Genomic DNA, 22,772 nt, shown 5'->3' on the forward strand with positions numbered 1-22,772 from the left:
TCTCTTTTATTTAATTGGTTTTCGCGTCTTAATATATTAGTTTCATTGAAATTAAATGAATGATTTTTATTAATTGCATGATCTATTAATGCACACGTATTTTTATTATTTCTAAGGTCACTTTTATGTGATGTTAGTCTGCCTATTAGATTTCTAGATGTGTGTCCGATGTATGACTTATCACAATTTTCGCATGCGAAAATTGTGATAAGTCATACATCGGACACACATCTAGAAATCTAATAGGCAGACTAACATCACATAAAAGTGACCTTAGAAATAATAAAAATACGTGTGCATTAATAGATCATGCAATTAATAAAAATCATTCATTTAATTTCAATGAAACTAATATATTAAGACGCGAAAACCAATTAAATAAAAGAGAATTCTTAGAAATGGTATGCATAAATAAATATCAATGCGTTAATAAAAAAACTGATATTGATAAACTAAGCAATATCTATAATTACATTCTATCTTACGAAAATTAATACTATAATTTTCCAATATTAGATTTTCTGACTATAAATATTAGAATTTCAAAAAATTTAAATATTCATATTTGGCGCCACTTTATACGTAACCATAATAACAATCAAGAGCTAGTTATCAACAACAAAAAATATAATAAACAGAAACGAGTGTCTTTCTGACATAAATCAAACAATCAATGTCAAAATGAATTTTTACAAAATTAAATTAAATTGGAATATTGTACTTACATAACTGTATAATTTTTAAAATAAGTTAAGTTTTAATGTTTTGCAAATTTGAAAATTTAATGGATTAACCTCATGTTGTAAGTTTTTTTTTTACTAGTTTTATACAATGCTATTTAGTTCTAATTTCGTTGTATTTACTGTTACCATATTTTAGCATATCCTGAAGAAGCAAATAAATTTTGCGAAAGCTTGATTAAAGAACAAAGAGTTTTACTTTCCTGCCCTATTAATGACTGCAACCTCAAAATAAAACTTTATTTTACATAACGTGTCAGTCAATAATACCTAACTACTTTATATATATATATATATATATATATATATATATATATATATATATATATATATATATATATATATATATATATATATATATATATATATATATATATGTTAGTTTTGATATTTCCGCGGGAGCTGTATGTTATATCAATGGTATTCCGGGTTTGACTCCGCGTTAAATGTTGTTGGTTTTGATAAAAACCATTTTGACGACGTTTCGGCAAGATCTCACTTGCCATTTTCAAGTCTCTCTGGATGGTCTGGCTTCTTGTCGATGTTCGAGTGGAAGTCCCACTCGATATAAAGTATCTGCTAGATTAAGGAAGATAGAAAAATAATGTAAAGTGTATGAAATATATATATATATATATATATATATATATATATATATATATATATATATATATTATACACTTTACATTATTATCTTCCTTAACCTAGCAGATACTTTATATCGAGTCGATTTATCTAATTATTATATTCAACGTTTTTATTTTATGTGAATTTTGTTAAATTTAATTTTAATTTCTTACGACGAATTAAGTTACGCACGTTGTTTAAAATTGGTATAAAATTTGTTTTTAGGTAACACTGGCAACGTCGGGTTCCTGAAATATCTTCGTGAGCTGTCGTTCCTGCAGTCGATTCCTGCACTTGTTTTGATTTTCTTATTGGGTTGTGCGTTGCGTTTATCTAGTAGGTACAAGCTTTAATTATCGTAGTAAAGTGAACAGTTTATTTCGTATTTTTGGAAGAAAACTTCATCATGGGAGGAGGTGAGCCGAACACAAATTTATTTTTTGTATTAAATAACCCTTGTGTACTTAACATTTAGCAAGGTTAACATTAGTAGGTATAAACTTCCAACACTAATGAACCTAATATATATTCGAATATTTTTTAGCCGGCTTTTTATACTTCATTGAGCTCTAATTGAAAAATTGATAAAAAGCAATTGGTCAGTTATTCGCCTTGCTCGTTCCTAACCTATATTTTATTGAATAAATTTAAATGTAGGCCAGAATTAATTCATATTTTTTTTTATCACAATTGCAATTGATATAAAGGTTTAACGGATAATAATTTACGTAAGTTGCGTTATCTTAATATGTTTATAAACAAAAAATTTTTTTGATAAAAATTAAAATTATTTTAAATATTGGCAATATCAAATTTTGCACTTACAGGCTGGCATTTTATTTCATTATAGGTACTATACAGTGTATGTATGTGTTTATTTTGTGTGCTTTATTCTTAGCAGATAGTATTCAGATGTCAGAAAAGGTCCATTGACAAATTAAATTTGTTTTTTGAGGTCCAAAGACTCTCAGTTCCTATATTTTCGTCAAATTCATATCCTAGTCCACAGTCCTTTACTTATATAGTTACAAAATACCATTAATCTGTCAGTAGGATTATGAAAAGGCGTTTTTAGGAAAAACTATAAGAGGATATTCGATAACTAAGTAATTGAAAAGTTTTTTCGATAAAAAAACTTAACCATAATTGAGAAATTGGGTCTATTTTATTAAACGTTTGGTTCTTTCGTTTTTGAAAACGGTTTCCGACCTGTAGAGACTACTCAAAGTTAATTCAGAATGATACTAAAGAACTGCCGTTGTGATATTAGCCCCCCGGAATTGTCCCACATTAATGGATCGTTTACTGAAATGGCATATTGCCAGTTCGGGTCAAAACAATTTAGAAATTTTATGGGACATTTGAAGGATCGTAAGCGATTGATCGGTCAAATTTTTTAAATTCCTGTAAACTTTTATGTGCTTGTCACATAACTGCCTTCGTCTGGTGGAAATAGTTTCGCTTTGAACTACAAAAATCTTGATATATCATTTTTCTTGCCGCTGTGGTTGGATAAGATCTAAGAAAGTAAGGCACGAATTAGTTTTGAAGCTCCTGTAGTGTTTGTACACCCTGAAAATAGTGCAATTATGGAAGTATAACATTTTGAACTTTTTGTTAATAGCCATATTTCCAAAGAACCCCAAAAAAAAATAATATTTCTACTGCTCGATCGAGTTTTCCTTGTAAATTGGAGATTTCAATGGTGTCTTTTGTCGTCATAGATATTTCCATAGGTACTGCATTCGTTTCGAAGTTATATTTCACATGTGTCACACATCTTTTGGTGATCGAACATTTTACGTTGATTATATGTTAGTGAGCTTTAGTTTCCGAAGCTCTAAGAGTATTTTAGTTATCAATCTTTGTCTTTCTCTCGAACCTTGTCCGTCCTACGCCGGTCCTTTCCAGTTCCTTACGTCTCGCAAATTTTGCGCGTCCGCTGCCACTTCATCCTCTGCGCCTTGCATTTTACTGTCTAGGGCTCTTTTCAGCAATCTTTCGATCTCCCTTACTTATTACATGACTAGCCCATCGAAGTCTCTGAAGTTTAACGAGTGCTGAGATCGGTGTCTCTTTGAACAGTTGATAGAGTTCATGGTTGTACCTGGATCTCCCTACTCTGTTTTCGTTAATAGGTCCAAATATCTTCCTTGGTACTTTTCTTTCAAAGACTTGCAGCTTTCTTTTTGTGTTTTCTAAGATCACCCATGTCTCGCATCCATAACATACTATTGGTCTGATAAAAGTTTTGTAGACCCTGATTTTCGATCTCCAGTGTGTGTTTTTGGAGCGGAACATATGGGCGAGTGAAACATAAGCTTTGTTTTCCTTTACTATTGTTCTTTGAATTTCTGGTTCTTTTGTTCCATCCGTGCTTAACGCAACTCCCAAACATGTGAAATTTTCTACAGTTTCAATATCGTCCTCTAATTCAACGGTGCATCTGTTTCCTACAGCTCTTGTCTGCGCCTTTTTTGTTTTTTAAATATTTATTTCTAGTCCTGTCTCTTTTGTTCCTGTTTTTAATTGTGAATATATTTCTGCCCTCTTTTCCGTTCTGCGAGACACAATGCGGGTATCATGGGCATAGGCGGCATTCTGTATTGATTTATTTGTTCGGAGTTTAGCTCTTCCTATGTTTAACTGTTTTTTCACATATTCGAGAGTCAGGTTGAATAGTGTCGGTACCAGTCCATCTTCTTGCTTTAATCATTTGACTATTGAACAGTTCTCAGTGAGCTTATTTTGTATTCTGACAGATGCTGCTGACGAATCCATTGTTTCTGATATTAGTCGAATGTATTTTTGGGAGATGATAAAGCTGTGCAATATTTGATATAAGTTGGGTCTATTGAATCGTAGTCCTGTTTGAAATCTATGAATATAGTTGTGAATGTCAATGTCGTATTTCCACGATTTGTTTACAACTTGTTTCACTGTGAATAACTGGTCAGTTGTAGATCTTCCTTGTCGAAAACTGGTTTGATATTATCCGACAATATTTCAGTTAATTCTTTGAGTCGTTTGTTTAGTATGTAAGTAAAAACTTTGTACGCTGTACACAAGAGCGTTATGCCACGATAATTTTTTCATTTAAGTTTATCTTCTAATCAGCAGATGGAATGAGCAAAATCGAATCTGCTGCTTTCAGCTCCAATAAAATGGTCGGGTTCTGATACCCGTATCATAACAAAAATTTTTAATGTGTTTTTTTTTAAGTTCAGTGTACAGTCCTTTCTATTTTTTCATTGATAACAGACAGAAAAAATAAAAAATAGAACCAGCATTTTCTCCTTACCATATTATGATCTCTCCTAGTAGGATACTTAATCTTTGACGTAAGTGAATCATTGTTAAATTAAAATTAGTGGTATTTACATCATTGCTCCCTTGTAGCATAGCTCCAATGATGGCTTTGTAAGCCGAAAGCTCTCAGCTAGGAATTAAAATCGTTTATACACTTCAAAAATACTTCCCTTTTCCATCTTTTGTTTTGTCATAAGTGTGTACAAAAACATATCGATCTTTTGATTTACTTCGTATAAGAACTAGCAACTCATCGTCTGATGTCATACACTCTTTTTTTTCTTAATTAGATGACTTTGGTAAAGAAGAAATTGCCCAGACAATATACACTTTGAAAATCCTCTAAAAAATAATTCATACCAGTCTATATCCTAGAAAATAGAGGTATACATTAACGACGCAAAATGTGGCTTTCGTAAGGTATCGGTTTTTTTGTGGATTTTCGGAAAGCGTCTGTTATAAACTGGTTGTTCTAATGCCGATTGGCTTATTGTCCATCTTACACTTCTTATTCATGATTCGCATTCCAGAATTCTGTTACGCTATGCAAGCTTGTACGGGTCAGTAGATGGGTTCCATAATATGCTCTTAGTCACTTGTTAGTTTCCAAAATATTGTCACATAGGAGCCATAAGGAAAATTTGGAATTTGGGTGTACAGTCAAACGCAAACTGTGATAATATCATGAGTTGAAAGAAGTAACAAATAATGAGGTGTTGGGAAGACTGGGGAAAGAAAAAGCAATAGAAATAATTGTCAAAGAAACAAAAATGCATTATTTGGTGCACATAATGCATGGTAAAACATACAGCATCCTAGAGCAATGCAGGAAAACATAGCGGACAAAAGAAGTATCGGAAGAAGACGTATATCCTGGCTCAGAAATTTGAGGGAGTGGTTTGGATGTAGTTCAAGTGAACTATTTAGACAATTTTTTCAAAAGTTAAAATATTAATGACGACAGACTACTTCATAGCGAAGATGACATCTGAAGAAAAAGATTTCTCTCTTCAGTTCTGACCCCCCGGAGCTAGTGTAGTGGTCATCGTGATGTCGTGTATTGCTCGTCTCCAAAGATCTCTGTTTCTGGTAATTTCTTTTAACTCATGCGTAGGTTTTTTGCTCATCCCTGTACTTTGGTCGATCCATCTTGTTGGGATCTTCCTCGTGATCTTCTGCCTTTCCTTGGACTAGGATCATTTGGTTAGAATTAATTATTTGATTATTATTAGATTATTTAGAGTGTCACAACGCCCTAACAAAGGCTCAAGGAATGGAGAGGAAGGATTCTACAACGATTGGATCGTAGTTTATATTCCTGTTTGGGTTGTTTTTCCACTTTTCTGAAACCCATTTCTTTGATCTTTCTTAATTCCTGACACTCTTTTAGCCGTTTCCCATGTTAACCTTTTAATCTTATTCCATTCTCCTTCTATTGTTTCGTCCCTCTGTTCTTGGAGTTCTTTCTGCTCACAATCTTTTTACTATTTCTGGATTTTTCAGGTTGTCCAGGTTTAATTTTTTGCTCTGTAGGTGTTTGTTCTTCTCTCTATTTATGCATAATTACCTAAATTTTATTTGTAATAGGAAGTTATGCAGACCGCATACTGTTCATCTCCTGGCTCTCACATCCATTCCATTTGTTGCTCTTTATTCTATTAACATATACAGGGATGAGTGCCTTAAGAACCGGCAAAATAACGCAAAAGATAGAAAACATAATACGTTGTGAAATAAAAAGATATGCAAGTAGTAGAGGTGAGAAATTATCGATATAAACCTATAATTTACTTTACATTACATTAGATCTATCGAAAGTTTCCCACCTTTAGACGTTAGCTTATGAGCTGGTTGACTTCAGTCATAGTAATTCAAGGTAAATACTAGTAGAAAAAAACAGTTCAAATACGAGTATGTTTTTATCCAAAATTAAAGTATTGATCAATAATAAACTGTGATTTGAGACGTCGCATACACTCTTCTCAATACAGAATTATCATAGCTTGTTATTCTGTATTTATCAAATTACTACTAACTACTACTACTACTTACTACTTACTTACTACTACTACTACTACTGTTTACTTACATTTGCTTTATTGCCTTCAATCAGTTTTTACTTTATGCGAAATTTAAAAAATGTTAATGTTCGACGTCATACTTGTAATATTATGACTGAAGTCAATTAGCTCATAAGCTAACGTCTAAAGGTGGAAAACTATCGATAGTCCTAATGTAATGTAATGTAAATTAGAGGTTTCTATCGATAATTTCCCACCTCTACTACTTTTATCTCTTTTTATTTCACAACGTATTATGTTTTCTATCTTTTGCGTTATTTTGCCGGTTCTTAAGGCACTCGTGCTTATGTAAATACCTTGAACATGGTCTTTTTCAAATTTATTTTTAGTCCATAATCGTTGCAATGTATATTTAGTTGTTGAGCAAGGTGTTGCAGTTCTTCTAGTGTTCCCGGTAGAAGGATAGTTTCGTCAGCATATCTAATGTTATTAAGTGACTTACCGCTTATTATTGAGCCTTCATTGATTTTGGACAACGCTAATTCTGAGATGGCTTCACTGTATAAATTAAATAAAAATGGTTATAAAATACACCCTTGGCGCACTCCACAGCGAATCTCGATATCCTCAGTTCATTTTCAACTTTCACTTTCGCTGTTTGATTCTAATAGAGATTACATATAATTCTAATGTCTCTACTGTCTATGTTTTTATTTAATAAAATTTCTTTAAGACAATTATGCTTCAGTCTGTCAAATGCCTTCTTAAAATCAATGAAACAGGCATATACTTCCTAATTCATATCTAGGCATATCTGCGAAAGAACATGCACTGCAAACAGTGCATCCCGTGTTCCCAAACCTTTCCTAAATACCATTTGTGTATTATTTATGCCTTCGTTTAATTTCTTAACTCTACCAAATGTTCAAAGAGATACCGATCTCGGAATTTGTTAAACTTCAGATATTTCCATGGTTTGGCCATGTAGTGAGAATAGAGACCGAAAAATTGCCGAAAAGAGCCCTAGATAGTAAAATACAGGGCGCAAGACCAAAACAAAGGCCATGGAAAAGGTGGGAAGATGAAGTGGTAGCGGACGTACAAAATTTGCTAGACGGAAGATCCTGGTGAATATCGGCGTAGGACTGGCATGGTTAGAGGCATAGTTTGGAGGAGGCCAAAACTCTGTTCGGGCTGTAGTGCCATTAGAGAAAGAGAGAGAGAGTGTGTGTAGTCCTCGTTTTCGAAATTTAATTATTCTTTTTTGCTTTATTATTTAAAATATTTGCGTTAAAATTACTAGCTAATTAATCATGATTTCTATATTTTCTCTAATAGTTTTGTTATTGTCTAAGGCTTCTTGTATCGCCTCTTCATCTATGCATAAGTATGGGTTTTTCTGGAAATATCGTTGTTTATACTCTTCCATTAATTCACGAGCCATATATTCTAGTTATTTTGTTTAATTTTCACAATTCACTTGATTGTCCAGAGCTGTTTCCACAGCGTAATTTCTAGATCGTTTAGAGTGCCATCTTTAATGTATGATTGCATTCGCATAACAAATGGAGTTTGTTCACATTGAAAATAACTTACGAACATTATTTATTAAACTTATTTATTTTATTGTGATAATACAACCATTAGCCAAAAAAAGTTCACAAATGAGATAAAATATTGGAGTGAGATGACAAAAAAATTTAGAAAGTAATACTTTTAATTATTCAGAAGTAGTTAAGTGGAAAGTCCATCTCTTCTTCGACGTTTTCACACGTTTCATTGTTGACGGTTTCATTTTCTGGTGCTACATTGTCTTCGATGATGATGAATTTGTAAAAAACTTAAACGAAGATCACTTTTCCAGTCCTTTCCAAAATGACAACATAATAAATTATTCACATCAACCTTTGTGTTGTTATTGACCACGACATTATCTTTCGGAATTTTGACAGATTTCATTCTTTCAATGTTCGTGGTTTTTTTTGTTATTGATTTTCCCACACCAACATCCGTCTTAAAAGCTATCTCGCCGCTGACTAACACTGAGCCTTGAGAGCTTTTATTTAAAATAACACTTTTGCGAAAGCGAAAGGCCATCGTCCTGGAGCCTTAATGTGATTGCTTGTTTCATTTTTCCAGTCATATAATTCGACTACTTCTCCAACCATATGAACAGTACTATACTTTAAAAGCATCTGCAGATATTCATGTGGTTTCAGAATTATTTCCTTTTTTTTTAAATATCCTTTTTGATATTCCGAAAAGCCCGGTCTGACAGAAAGGAGAAGAACAGAAAGAAGCGACAGTAGATGGATAAATTACTTTTTGAAGTTCTTCTCACAGCGGTAAAATTGTACATATAAAATTGACGTGAATAATAGGCCTGTTGAGCCGGAATCTTAGACAAAACTTGATTTTTCTGACAGTCAAAAGAAAACGTTTCTACACCTTCGTCCCGTTCTCTTAAAAGGCTACAAAATGGTTTGGACCTCAATATGTCTACCCTTTTTTGGATGAATAAGTTGGCTTTCATGTCCTTATCATGTCACGCTTTTATTTTCTCAGTCAATTGTAAGCATGCCGAACATGCATCGGTTCTAGAAAAACCAAAATCAAGGTTATATTGTGTATTAAAATTTTTCTTGAAATAGCTTTCTTTTACTGGAAGGTTTTCATTTTCTTTTAAGTACATTCTCTACTTCGATTTTATATTCAAAGAAGAATCCAGATATAACCGTTGGCTTTGTCCTCGGCAATAATGAGATTCAATTACGCGGAACACCATTTATTAACATGTACTTTTTCACCTTTCTATCGCCACCTCGATTTTCCTTTGCAGGAAGGGAAGTTCTATCTAAATTTTTTGTAACTGTATCAATTCGTCTCCTTGTTATACTCAAAACATTCATGAAAGCTTTCTTTCGCACATTCAACATTTTGTTTTCATTCGTCAGGATATAAAATCGTGTTTGAAATGTTTTTGCAACATGTTACGAATTTTTTGAGCGTTTATGCTGTATGGGAATTGTTTTGCAATATTTTAGCAGAAAATTGTCTTGAAATGTTTTCTCCTTCGTCCCATACAATTTAGATTGGAAACGTTTTATTTCGTTCAATAATTGTAGTAATGTACATTGAAAAGCACCGCTTTTGTGTCCTCGTGCTTTATTACTAGTTAACGGAGTTACATTTACCTCCATTATACGATTTATTACTTTACAGATTCGAAAAAATACGATACTACTTTAGTAAACAAACTGTGCTGCTTCACAAATCACATGCAACTAACAATTAACGTAATAATGTAAAAACAGAACGTTTTCCAAAACCCATTGGAGATTGTACACTTTGATTTTAAATATTGGATAGGAGATTGTACGGTTTGAAAATTTAATGTTATTGGAGATTGGACGTTTTGAATTGAAGTTTAATTTTCTGCCTTCAGAATTCATTGGATAATCACTATTTTGAAAACGAGATTTTCTATTGTTTCGATTCAGTGCTAACAACTCGACGTGATGCGACATCTATCTCATTTTTTGCGAAATATAGAGATTGTACATTTTAAAACTATACCCCTCATATGTTGAGCCCCCTCTAATCCATAAACTCTAAAATTAAATTTTTGAAATATTGCAATCTGCATACTTCAAAATTATATTTTTATTATAAATATTTTTCTGTAGACCACAAACTCACATTTTCGTACATACAGTGTATCCAGTGGGAGAAGACATACATCCCATTTTGTTCCCACCTCCTTGCCACAATTTTAATTTACAATAGACCATTTTTAAATTTTGTAAAACAATAAGGTACTTCACTTTTGTCCAAAACATACAGAAACTCTTATCTATAGGGACCCCATTGAGTTGATCAAACATGTACACTTCCATTTTTTTACTTCCTGATCATAAGTACTTTACCAGTTTACCAGAGATATTTATTTTGAACAGAATTTGAATCCAAATTGCCTACAGTATTTTTTAACCAAAATTCTTGGTACTAGTGCATATGTTCCTCCCTCCCTTTTTTCATATATTACATTCTTTTGTGATTAGAACACATTAGTTTAATTAATTACACTCTCACATATAGGCAATTTTTAAGTAAACACATATAGGCAATTTTTAAGTAAATTATCAGCAGTTTAACAGTCGCAGTTGTGACAACACTAACCGTTATATATCTTTATAAATAGTGTACTTTAATAAATTTTGATCTTAAGCGAATAATAATGAGATGAAGGCAGATAGTTCGCACCTGCCACATTCGGATTATAAATAAACAGCTCTGTGGAGTAAATAATTTAAAAACGAAATGGTCCTTTCAGTTGCTATTTTGTCATCTGCATTACTAATAATTTAGTGTGTCCAATACTTTTTCAAGTGTAGGAGCAATTTATAATGGTTTAGATATAATAGCCAACTATAAATACATAGAAACACGCAGTAGCCAAAAATAAATTTTAATTCAATGATTTTAATGCGACGGTATTTTTAAAATGACGGTTACCGAAAATATTACATTTTTATCTTTGTGATTAGTTTTAAAGGCCATCTGGTGTGTTGGTTTCAAGTTTATTAATTTAATTTTTAAGACAACACTTCAAATAAAGTCAATTTGCCTATTTTATGGTGACTGTTGTAGTAGTATTCAAATTATCTATTACCCAATTTTTTATAGGGTTACAAAAGCAAGCAGAACTTAAGCAAATGCGAATACACATACAATTTAGAAAATTTACATACAATAACAGAAAATAAACATAAAAATTGTTAAAATACACACTGTGTCAAAAAGTGGCACATTCGATATTTTTTAGACAAATTAAATGTTCCTGATGTAATATTTGTATTTAAAACTGTCTCGCTAGAATAAAAGCTTAGATTTTCGCTGCTAGAAAATGGGTAGACGAGTTTGGGCGTTTAATAGATTACGTTATAACCAACAGAGATATACATCCATCAAAAATAATCAACGTAAGATGCCTCAACTCAGCAGATGTAGGTAGCGATCATAGCCTAGTGTCATGTAAAATAAGAATCATCCTGGAATACTTCACACCTAAGAGAGCGGCGCCAACACCAACAAAAATCAGAATCGAAGGACTAAATACAGAATCCACCGAATACTTATACAGAAAAAGAATATCCTTCCAATAGGAAGACGATCAATAGGAAGAGTACGAAAACGATGGAACGACAACTTTCTGGAGGCATATTGGAAAACAGACACAGTCATGTCTACATAAAAAGAAGAAGAAGAAGAAGAAGAAGAAATTGGGGGCCTCCATTTTGTTGCGTAGGGATGTTCTCCCTGTGACGGTTACCCTGATTTAAGGTGACCTGTGGCACGGTATGCCCACGACTTCCTGTAGTCGCTCTTGATAATAGTGTTTCGATATACCCAAAACCTGGTATCTGGAAGATTGGCTTGGTTAACAGAGAGAATACGGAAGTGTGATGTGGAGGTCCACCGTCACAGCAACAAGCAAGGCGGTAGATATGTGGAGAGTCTCTATAAAGACGCACTTCAGACCTTTTTTACCGGTGATTGCCCAGCCAATGAACACTTTGCCAAAACCCAAAAAAGGAAATCAGGGATGAAATTTTGGGAATAGATAATTGAAAGTGTTTATTATATTAAAAAAAAATTACATTCCTAAAGTATTTCCAATTCCAAATTTTTTTACAATACTGTTATCGGCATTATATCGACCATAAAATTTGTATAAATTTTTTAAGCTTAACTTCTATACTTCTCTATAGTAAAAAGCTAAGGCGAGCGTCACGGAACTAGCGCCACGAGAAGGCATCACGGGTAGCGTCACGAAATATCGGTTCTTCACATCGATTCACTACCCTCGATCAATTCGTTTCTAGTCATCATATATTAAAGGTTTTAAAGGGTATTTAAAGGTTTAAATTCATAAAAAATAACTAACAAAATGCAGACATTAAATGAGAAGTAAAAAATTAAAAGAATATCTGTCAATAAAAGATTCGATTCGTAACGCTTGTCAAAATTTAAAAGTCACAAATTTCATCCGATTAATAACAATATTGAATAATCTATTTTAATTTTTATGACACTTCTTGTTTTAAAATAACTTCATATAAATACAATTATTATTTTTAAACAGGTTATTTAGTTTATATAATAATTAAATTTACTATCAAATGATATTTATTTATATTTTATTAATTTAATATCTCGTCTGAATTTGACAGGTCCGTCAGAAGTAAACAACGTATGCTTTGTTAATACGTTAGCAGGTGGCTTTAGAAGCAAATATAATAATTTATTGAATTATTTTAACATAATATAATTTGTTCAAAATATAAATAATAAATAAATAATAAAATTGCTTTATTCAATTTTAAAAATATTATTTAAATTTTAAAAATACACAAAACATAGTATGAAGCTTGGTGCTAGTCTACAAGTAGCGCCTACTGTACCACTTTTTTTATAGCTTCAGTAGTTTCTGCTATATAACCCTTAATTCCTACCTGGTTGCGCCCACATGAAGTAATATTTTTTAATAATTGAATTATCAAGCCAGTGATAGAGTGAATTAAAAAATTTCTAATTAAAAAAAATATTTAAATACTTATATAAACAAATAAAATTGAGATACACAATTATTTTTATTTAATTAATTATTAGTTATTTACATATTTAATAATATCTAATAAACTTAATATTGATTAATATTAAATTTCTTAAAAAAAATCAGTGGAAGAATTTAATCTAGGTCTGAAAGTGAAAACAATACCACTTCGCTATCACTTGACTTGTCATAACATTAGACATCAAATTAATCAAACGCTACGGTTTACATTGCAGCGCGCTGTGTAGGTATTATAAATGTCTGTGATAACAGCATATGCGCTTTTAATGTTTCAGGTTATGTTTGTGAACTGCGTAACGATAGAGGAGATCGTCTAATACAATTCTGAAAAGAACAAAGTCTAATAATCACAAACACGTTCTTTAAATTACCTATGAGACGGTTATATACATGGCGCTCACCAGCAGATAAACCGGAAAAAGTGGTAAGAAACCAAATCGATTATATAATGATTAAAGAGAGATGTCGTAACACCATCAGATCAGTTAAAACATATCCAGGAGCAGATGTCACATCCGACCATAACCCACTAATCGCTAATGTCACGCTTAAGCTTAAACGTATTAGAAAACCCTAAAGAACTCCAAAATTAGATGTTAGAAAACTAAAAGAAGCCGATAGAAAAAACAAACTCCAACAGAAAATATACGAAAACTTTGATAAATTAGATACTAACACCTACGAGATAAACCAACAATGGGAAACATTAAAAAACTGCCTCCTCGTTACATGCAAGGAGATATTAAAAGAACCGATAAGAAAGAGAGACAACTGGATGGCCGACGAAATACTCGGCAGGATGGACCAAAGAAGACAAGCCAAGAACAAAGACAGTCACAATTACAAAATCATTTACAATGAAATCAGAAAAATGATAAGAAAGGCAAAACAAACTTACCATAAGAAAAAATGTAAAAAGATAGAAGATCTTCAGAACAAATACGACCTATTCAACCTACATAAAAAGGTTAAAGAAATGGCAGGGCTGCAAAAAAGAAACCACAACACAACTCGTTTAGATAAAAATAGAAATACTATGACAACGACTAACGAAAATCTAAAACGATGGAAATAATATATGGAAGAGCTCTTCGACGACGAAAGAGGAAACCTACAAGACATATCTTTCGAGTACAGAGAAACAAGTTTAGAAATTACAAAGGAAGAAATATTGTTTGCACTAATGAACACCAGAAACGGAAAGAGCCCGGGATCAGATCAACTGCCTATTGACATCCTTAAAATAATAAAAAATGAGTACATGGATGTCCTCTTAAAGCTCTTTAATGAAATTTATCAGTCGGGTGACATACCCAATGAATGAATGCACCGACCACCGCACCATAAGCCTGATGTTTCACACACTTAAAATGTTTTTAAAAATCATCCATAAACGTATTTACCAAATACTTGATATGGATATTGAAGAAACCCAATTTGGATTCCGTAGAGGCGTAGGTACCCGTGAAGCTCTCTTTGCATTCAATGTACTAACCCAGAGATGCTTGGATGTGAACCAAGATATGTATGTCTGTTTCATAGATTACAACAAGACTTTCGTAAAGTCCGCCACAAGATGTACGTCCTCAAAGCAAAACAATTACAATACAATGACCTTCAAATTTTAATAAATCTATATCATAAACAGCAGGCACACATACGCATTAATGAACACACATCATAAGAGTTCGAAATTAAAAAAAGAGTGCGACAGGGGTGTGTATTGTCACCACTACTATTCAATTCATACTCTGACGAAATTATAAAAAGAGCTGTTGAGGGAGAAACAGCAGGAATAAAGGTCAATGGAACACCAATTAAGAACATTAAATATGCAGACGATACTATCATAATAGCAGACAGCCTCCAAGAGCTCCAAAAGCTAATAAATAAGATAGTTGAGTATGGATGAGAATATGGATTATCAATAAACATCAAGAAAACTAAATTTATGAGGATATCAAAAACCCAAATTAATCACACAAACGATTATAACAAAGAAATCAAAGTTCGAATAGAGAAAAGCACGAACAAACTTCAATAAAATGAGAAAGGTACTTTGTGCAAGAGAACTGAAATTAGACTTGAGAGTTAGGCTGGCAAGATGTTATATTTTCTCGACTCTGCTTTACGGGATAGAAGCATGGACACTAAACGCGTCGACTACTAAAAGTTGGAAGCATTTGAACTATGGGTGTATACAAGAATCCTGAAGATATCATGGACTGAGCATGTAACAAACAACGAAGTCATGAGAAGAGTCAACAAAAGAATGGAGATATTGGAAACCATCCAGGCACGAAAGCTGGGCATCCAGGAGAACAGAAGTGTAGGAAGGAGAAGAATCTGATGGTTGCGTAACTTGAGGGAATGGTACGGATGCACATCAATCGAACTATTCTAATCTTGACTTTACCAGAAATGTCGTACGAAATTTAGATTTATTTACATTACCTGGTTAATGTCGAGTTTAACTATTCTCTCTTGTTAATGTTGAATAGTGTATTATAAAATAATACAACATTGTCAATTGCATAAAAAATACCTACTATTTATTCAAACATGACAAACTTCCTTGACATTTAGAGTTGACTTACAGTGGCACTTTTTTTAACCACATTTGGTTTTTGCATGAGCATCTTTTGTATCCTTGACCACCACATAGAGATGAAGTCGCTCTAATCTTCCAAAGAGATTTTTCAACAACTGTGATTTTTTGTAAATAACTGTGGTAATGTACCCCTTCCTGTCCCGGTTTTGTAATACATGCTATCTTCAACTGTTACAACAATGCCTAACGTATTTCTTGCATCAGCTCGTCCTCTGTCAACATCGGGGACAGGTAATATAACGGTATCACCAATTTTTGCAGTCATTAATACCTTATTGGAATTTGGATTTAATACATGTCATCCATGTACGAAAGTACATAAAAAACTTAAAAATCCATTCGAATACAAATCATTAACGCAAAAGGTAACTAACTAACTTTTTCTAAAATCTGACGCAGTACTTGTAAAAAAGCATAAAGTTCTGTATTATACCCTTCCCTCATTTATGTCATCTTATGGTATTTCTGTAAATATCTGACTACAAATATTGCAAAAGCTGTTTATATGAATCAAACAAATGGGTTTCTTACATTTTTTGCAGTTATACTTAGTCAAACGTCTTTGTCCAATACATGTATGACATCTCTTGCGTTTTCCGACATGTTCATTTTCTGTTTTCTGTTCTCCTTGTTCTAATGGGCTAAATTCTTTTTGACGTTGTTGCAGGCCGATCCATAGTCGGATCCCCACAGGTCTTCCACACTGTTACTTCTGTGAACACCAGCAAAGTATAAGAGATTTATAAATGTTCATCAATATCAGTTCAACAATGTCTATAGGCTTGGCATCTCTATCGCGTTTGAAGAGCGATTTAACACTTTCAATATATTGGTCTTTTGTACAATTATACGCAATATTTCGTCATCTATAATGCAACTCCAGCATTCCAAAGAAGTTTTTGCCATTCTTGCAGCACCTTTTACACCTGGTAACTTGCGAATAAGATTATGTTGTTTTGAACGAACTCTTTGTGATGTCCATTTTGTTTTTTCTAAGAGCTTCTATCCTACTTTTTTCTTTTCCAAAAAATGTTGTTATCATCTACGTTAAATCCGTCGTAATCATCATTGTCAATAGCTTCTTGCCCGGTATCTGAATCGCCGTCACGAGGTTTGCCTTCATATTCTGCATCTGTATCTTATTCATCATCAAAATCGTCCTGTGAATCACCTTCGTCGTCATCAAACATCAATCTTTGTAGTTCTTCAACATCTTTAGAATCCTCCAAGTTATATTTTTAGTACAACTTGCCATGATAAGCGTATTTCCGACCTAAAACAAATATAAATTTGTTAACTTACAAAAAATTTCCAACCAGGCGCAGTGAATCAGTTTGATGTTTATGACGTAAGCGTAAGTATAATTATGTAATGTCACAAATTTACAAAATTAATTTTGTTATACTAATGAGCGCGGTATATCAAAATGAACAATATTCAAATATCTTCGTTCTGGCAAAGAATATTTCGTTCGGTAGAATAATGAGAGGTAGGAAGCTAGTGGTGAGGACAATTCCCGACTGTTTAGGAGACACACTTACTGGCAGAAAACATTTGTTTTGTATCAATTTAAACAGCCGCGCTCGACGGAACGTTAATATGCTCTCAAATTTTCATTGCAAAAAACTAGATTGGAAAAAATGCCATTGATTTTATTATAACAGTACCAGTTTTTGAACTTATTTGTAATAATTGAACTTTAATTAAAAAATATTATAGTTACAAAAAAAGGAAAAAATAATTTAGAAAAAGCACATTTTCGAGTACTTACCATGACATTTTCATTGCATTTTATTTATTTTTAACAGGATATTGTTAATTAAATTTCGAAAAGTGAAAAATAAAATAAAAAAAATTGCTTTTATCACTAACAAATTTTTACCCTTACAAGTTATATTATAAAATTTAAAATAGGGATAAATATTATATAAACATTCTAGAATGTAAATCCAAAAGAATTTTAATATAAATGATTGTATACATTTTTATGACGAAAAAAATTGTCGCTCTCGAAAAGTGTTTATCTTAAATCATATTTTTCTAAATTAAATAATTTCTAATTTACTATGCAAATTCAGTCATATTAAAATTGAGGTTTTTTATTACATTTTATGTCTTTTTAGTAAATTTTTATGTTTGGTACCTAATTGTCTCAAATTATTGATTAAACAATTGGTTACTTCAAAAACCTTTTTTTTTAATGCGCGCGCGCATCCAATACGTAACCCAAATAAGCAGTTACAAAAAGGATTATATCTCAGAAACTACTAAAGGTATAAAAAAATTGTTGTTACAAATTTTTGAAGGTTAAGTCATGCCAATAATATTTTTCTAAAGAAAATTAATTTTTTTTATTATTTTATGAAATACAGCCCAATATATGAAAAGTCTTTTTGCAAAAGGAGGTACCTTAGGAATATTAACTTTTTATTTGCTTAATAATAGACACTTTCATCTACCTTTTCCCAAATTTTCATCCTTAATTTATTTTTTTTTGTTGGTTCATAGTGTTCTTTGATCGGGGTATAAGAGGAATATGGGTCCGTGAAAACATTTATCTTCGAATAAGTGTAGTTAAAGTATCACAGATAGGTGGATCCAAATTAGGAAAAAGGGTGGTTTCTGTTACAAACTGTTCCAATGATCTTATTGTTTTTGTTGTATTCTTAGATGTTTTGATTTTTTTCATACCTTGTCGTTTGCTGTACAATCTTTTTCTTTCGTTTTGAAGAATAGCTCACAAATTTAGTGTATGAGTTATTGGCCTTTTAGTATTTTATGATTTTTTTTCTTGTCTGAGAGCTGTTTGATATACACCGGTCCACTGAGAAATTAATATTAGGGCTTTTGATTTAACTGGATAAATATATTCATATATTCAAACGACTAGGGGACAGGAGCCCTAAGGTAGACTCTATTTATAGTGTGGGATTGCTGAGAAAAACTCGATAGACTGCTGTAGCATAAGAGTGTCACACTGCTATGGGTGCCAGGTCATAAAGGAGCTACAAAATACTTCGGTCCAGAGTACCAAAAAGCACTGTCGATGACCGGAAAATAGCCTGCATCCGAATACAACATAACTCACCCTTCGATAGTAAATCCGAACAAGCACATGGTAAAATGTGTATTGGACGGACATACTTGTAGGTACTGCGAAAAACAACAGAGAACCTGAAACAGCCACATCTTGCATTAGTGCGAAGCACTCGATCGCAGGCGGCAAAAACTTAATTCCAAGACCACTAAGTGTCTCCAAAAACATATGGTAAGCATTTGCTAGATTTATACCACCTTATTCAGCGTCTGGAATGGGTATTACGAATAAAAGAAGATGTACAATCCGCCAATTGGCTCCAGTACGACCGGTTTATAGCAGGCGGATCAAGAAAAAAGATTTATTATCTGAGGAAACATCTGCTTCAGATTTTTTTATTTTTTTTTAAATACAATCTGTTACATACAAACAAGTAACAATAAGCATTTTTGTCGAACGAACATAATAAAATAACACTATTTCAGATAGTGTTTTAGTTACCGCGATTCGGTTTCGGTTTCTTTCATTCATTGACGACTTATCTAAAAAGTATTTCCTGGTTTCTATCATAATTGCCAATTGAATTCTCACAAGAGGATTTACCTGTTTTGTTTTTATTATAATAGGTAATTGATTATTTTCTCAATGGAGCCTCATGAGTTTGTTAATTTCAGGTAATCTTCCTCCTTGCATACTGCAAGAGTTAAAAGGATAATCCTAAATTATTGATAAACGAGACATGTTTTTTATTTATATTTGATTAACCTTCGTAGTATTAAGTACTCAATAAAGACAAATACACCATAAAATTATGCCACATTTTCCATTTTTTACTTGAAATATTATCTTCAACGTTTTTGTTTTCTAGGCTATGCTTGGGTGACGTTAGCGACGAATGATTCCTATTCGTTGGGATCCCTTGTCTTGGCTCACTCTTTGAAGCAAGTTGGTACCAAACAGCAATTGGCAGTTCTTATTACCCCAGGGGTTACAAATTCTATGAGGTAAGTTTTTCAAAAATTATTTTTATTGATTCTGACTATATAAAAGATTTTATTATATGTAAGCTAACGCAACAATATCGTAATTAAAGTTACGTATTTTGGTGAGCGATCTAAACGTCATTGACATATTTCGTAATTTACTGATGTCCACTATGACTTACTTTATCCCATAGGAACCCTTTTGCACGTCTAGAGTGATTATTAAATCTTCGCGTGTTCACTGCTGAACATAGATCTGGACGACCTCTGTTTCGGTAGGCATCATCTCTTGGCATTCCAGTATTCCCTTTGTCCATCGATTATCTGTTATTAGAGCCACGTGACCTACGAGTTGCACTTCAGTGTTGCTATTTTCTCTACAGCATCAGCCACTCCTTTTCCTCGTTGTCGCTGGCGGTTTGGGATCTTGTCTCGCATTGAAACGTCTAACATAGCACGCTCCATCGCCCCATAGTACCCAAGTCAGTCATATACGACGGAGAAACTCAAAGGTTTGGTTATCTTTTCCTATGGGATTCTCGTGACCTAGGTATTTATAGGCCATTACCTGGTCTGTGGATCTTATTCCTACACATATATTTTCGCTGACTACAAGATTTGTCATTATAGGGGTTTAGATGTATTTATTTTAAATCCTGCTTCTATGGAAGAAAGGTAGAGTTGATTTAAAAGTTCTTTGGCCTTATCCTATCAGCTATTAGCACAATACATCTGCAAACCTCAGGTGGCTTAGCTTTTCTCCATTTATCTTTGTTCCCTTGTTGGTCAGTTTTGAATTTTTACATATATATTCTAAAAGCGTAGTAAACCGTTTCGGTGATATGGTGTCCCCCTGATGTACTTTACGTTATATCAGGAATTTCTGAGTTTAAAGATCACCTACTCTAACAGTAGCTGTTGCGTTTTGGTATATGGTGTATATTTATATACCGATAATCAATTCAGCATTCTGCCAAGGCTTCCAACATTGTAGTGTTGATTTATGATGTCAAATGCCTTTTCATACTCCACAAATATTAAAGCTAGTGGTTTATTATATTCAATACATTTTTCTATTAAGATTTTTTATTACCAATAGGTGATCGTTTGTTTCGTAACCTTTTCGAAAACCCGCCTGTTCTTTGGGCTAATTATATTTGAGGTTATTTTCTAATCGTTTTGTAATTATTTTTGTAAATCGTTTATAAATATGGGAAAGTAGACTTATGGGCCTGTAGTTTCTGAGGTCGGTAGCAAGTAAGATGAAGTAAGATCATTTCTGCGTTATGCCACTGAGTTGGTGTTACTGCTTCCTGCAGACATCTATTGAATAGTTTGACAAGGACTTTTAAAACTATTTCATAGATTGTCAGCGTCTAAATAGTCACGACACTACAATTGGTTTAAATACACTACAATAAGTTTGAACCAAGTGTTTTGGAGATTGTAGTCAACAAAGATTGAATTTAGACTGGAGTGGTTGAAAGATAGTGGTGCTCTTTACGGGCAATAAGGCAGCGTATTTAAAAAGAGTCATTATTTAAAATATGTATATAAAGTGTTTCTCTTCCCTCAGTCCTGACCCCCTGGAGGGAGTTTAGTGGTCATCGTCATGTTGTGTATTGTCCATCTCAAAACATCTCTGTCTCTTGTCATTTCTTTAACTCATGCGTAATTCTTTTACATATTCCTGTAACTTGGTCGATCCATCTTGATGGGGATCTTCCTCGTAATCTTCGGCCTTTTATCTTTCCTTGGCTAATAACTCTTTTCAAGATTTCTGTGTCTGTTCTCATAACATACCCAAAGTATTTAAATTGTTGAAGATAGACTTTCCTGGAGAGTCGTTTGCTGACCTTTAGCCCATTTAAAATTGAATTATTCGTCCTGTGGTCCACGGAATTTGTAACATTATTCTTCGACAGAACATTTCAGTGGCGTAGATCTTTCTTCTCTCCAATTGTCGTAGGGTCCAAGATTCACATCCGTCAGTATTGGGAATATTAAGCAGTTGATCAACCTCATTTTTAGAGTTCGTGAAATTTGAGAGTCTTTCCATATTTTGGCCATCTTTTTGTGACCCTGTGTTTGTAACCAATGATCCCAGATATTAGTATGAGCTCACAACCTCAAACCGGTCAATCTATCAACTATCATGATCTTTGTCTTTGTTGATACATTTAACTGGAGACCAAATATTTGACTTTAACTCTTCTTGGCTATTTGCAAAACGCAAGTTGTTTATTTTTCGGCCATTTATTGCGATGCCCTTTCCATATATATATATATATATATATATATATATATATATATATATATATATTATATATTATATATATATATATATATATATATATATATATATATATATATATTAAAAATAATTGTGGAGACAAGATAATGTTGCCATCTGACTGGTGAGATATTGAATTCCTTAGATTTTTCTATTATTTGTCAGAAAAAATGGTGTTTATGTATGTATGATCACATCAAGTGTTTATGTATACAAATAAATTTGTAGAGTGGTAATAAAAAATAGTTGAAATACGGAATGTCTTAAAAAATAGCAAAATATAGAGAAAATAAATAAATTTAAATGTTGAAGCTTTTTGACATTTTAGAGAGTGAGATTAGTAAATGGTTGGTTATGTAAAATCGTCTCTGATTAATGAAAGTTGATAATATAGTTAGTTGAAGACCACTGTTCCAAAAATTAATTAAGATATTATAAAAGCAAACAGAAACCTTGGCATTTATTTTAAATATAAAATAATTTATCGCATTTATCAGATAAGGTTTTAATCCAC

General features: G+C 32.6%; 1 protein-coding gene across 3 annotated transcripts in view; it reads left to right on the forward strand.

The window, feature by feature from the left end:
• The first annotated feature begins 1,623 nt into the window (after window positions 1-1,623).
• Window positions 1,624-22,772, forward strand: part of Gyg (glycogenin 1) — a 70,300-nt gene continuing 49,151 nt past the window's right edge. For all 3 annotated transcript variants that reach the window (XM_072546602.1, XM_072546603.1, XM_072546604.1), the window contains exons 1-2: window positions 1,624-1,783; window positions 19,851-19,986. In XM_072546602.1, coding sequence (XP_072402703.1) covers window positions 1,774-1,783; window positions 19,851-19,986 — 146 coding nt within the window. In that variant the 5' untranslated portion in view covers window positions 1,624-1,773. The remainder of the gene's footprint in view (window positions 1,784-19,850; window positions 19,987-22,772) is intronic.

The sequence above is a fragment of the Diabrotica undecimpunctata genome, chromosome 10 (genome assembly GCF_040954645.1).
Source record: "Diabrotica undecimpunctata isolate CICGRU chromosome 10, icDiaUnde3, whole genome shotgun sequence".
Lineage (NCBI taxonomy): Eukaryota > Metazoa > Arthropoda > Insecta > Coleoptera > Chrysomelidae > Diabrotica > Diabrotica undecimpunctata.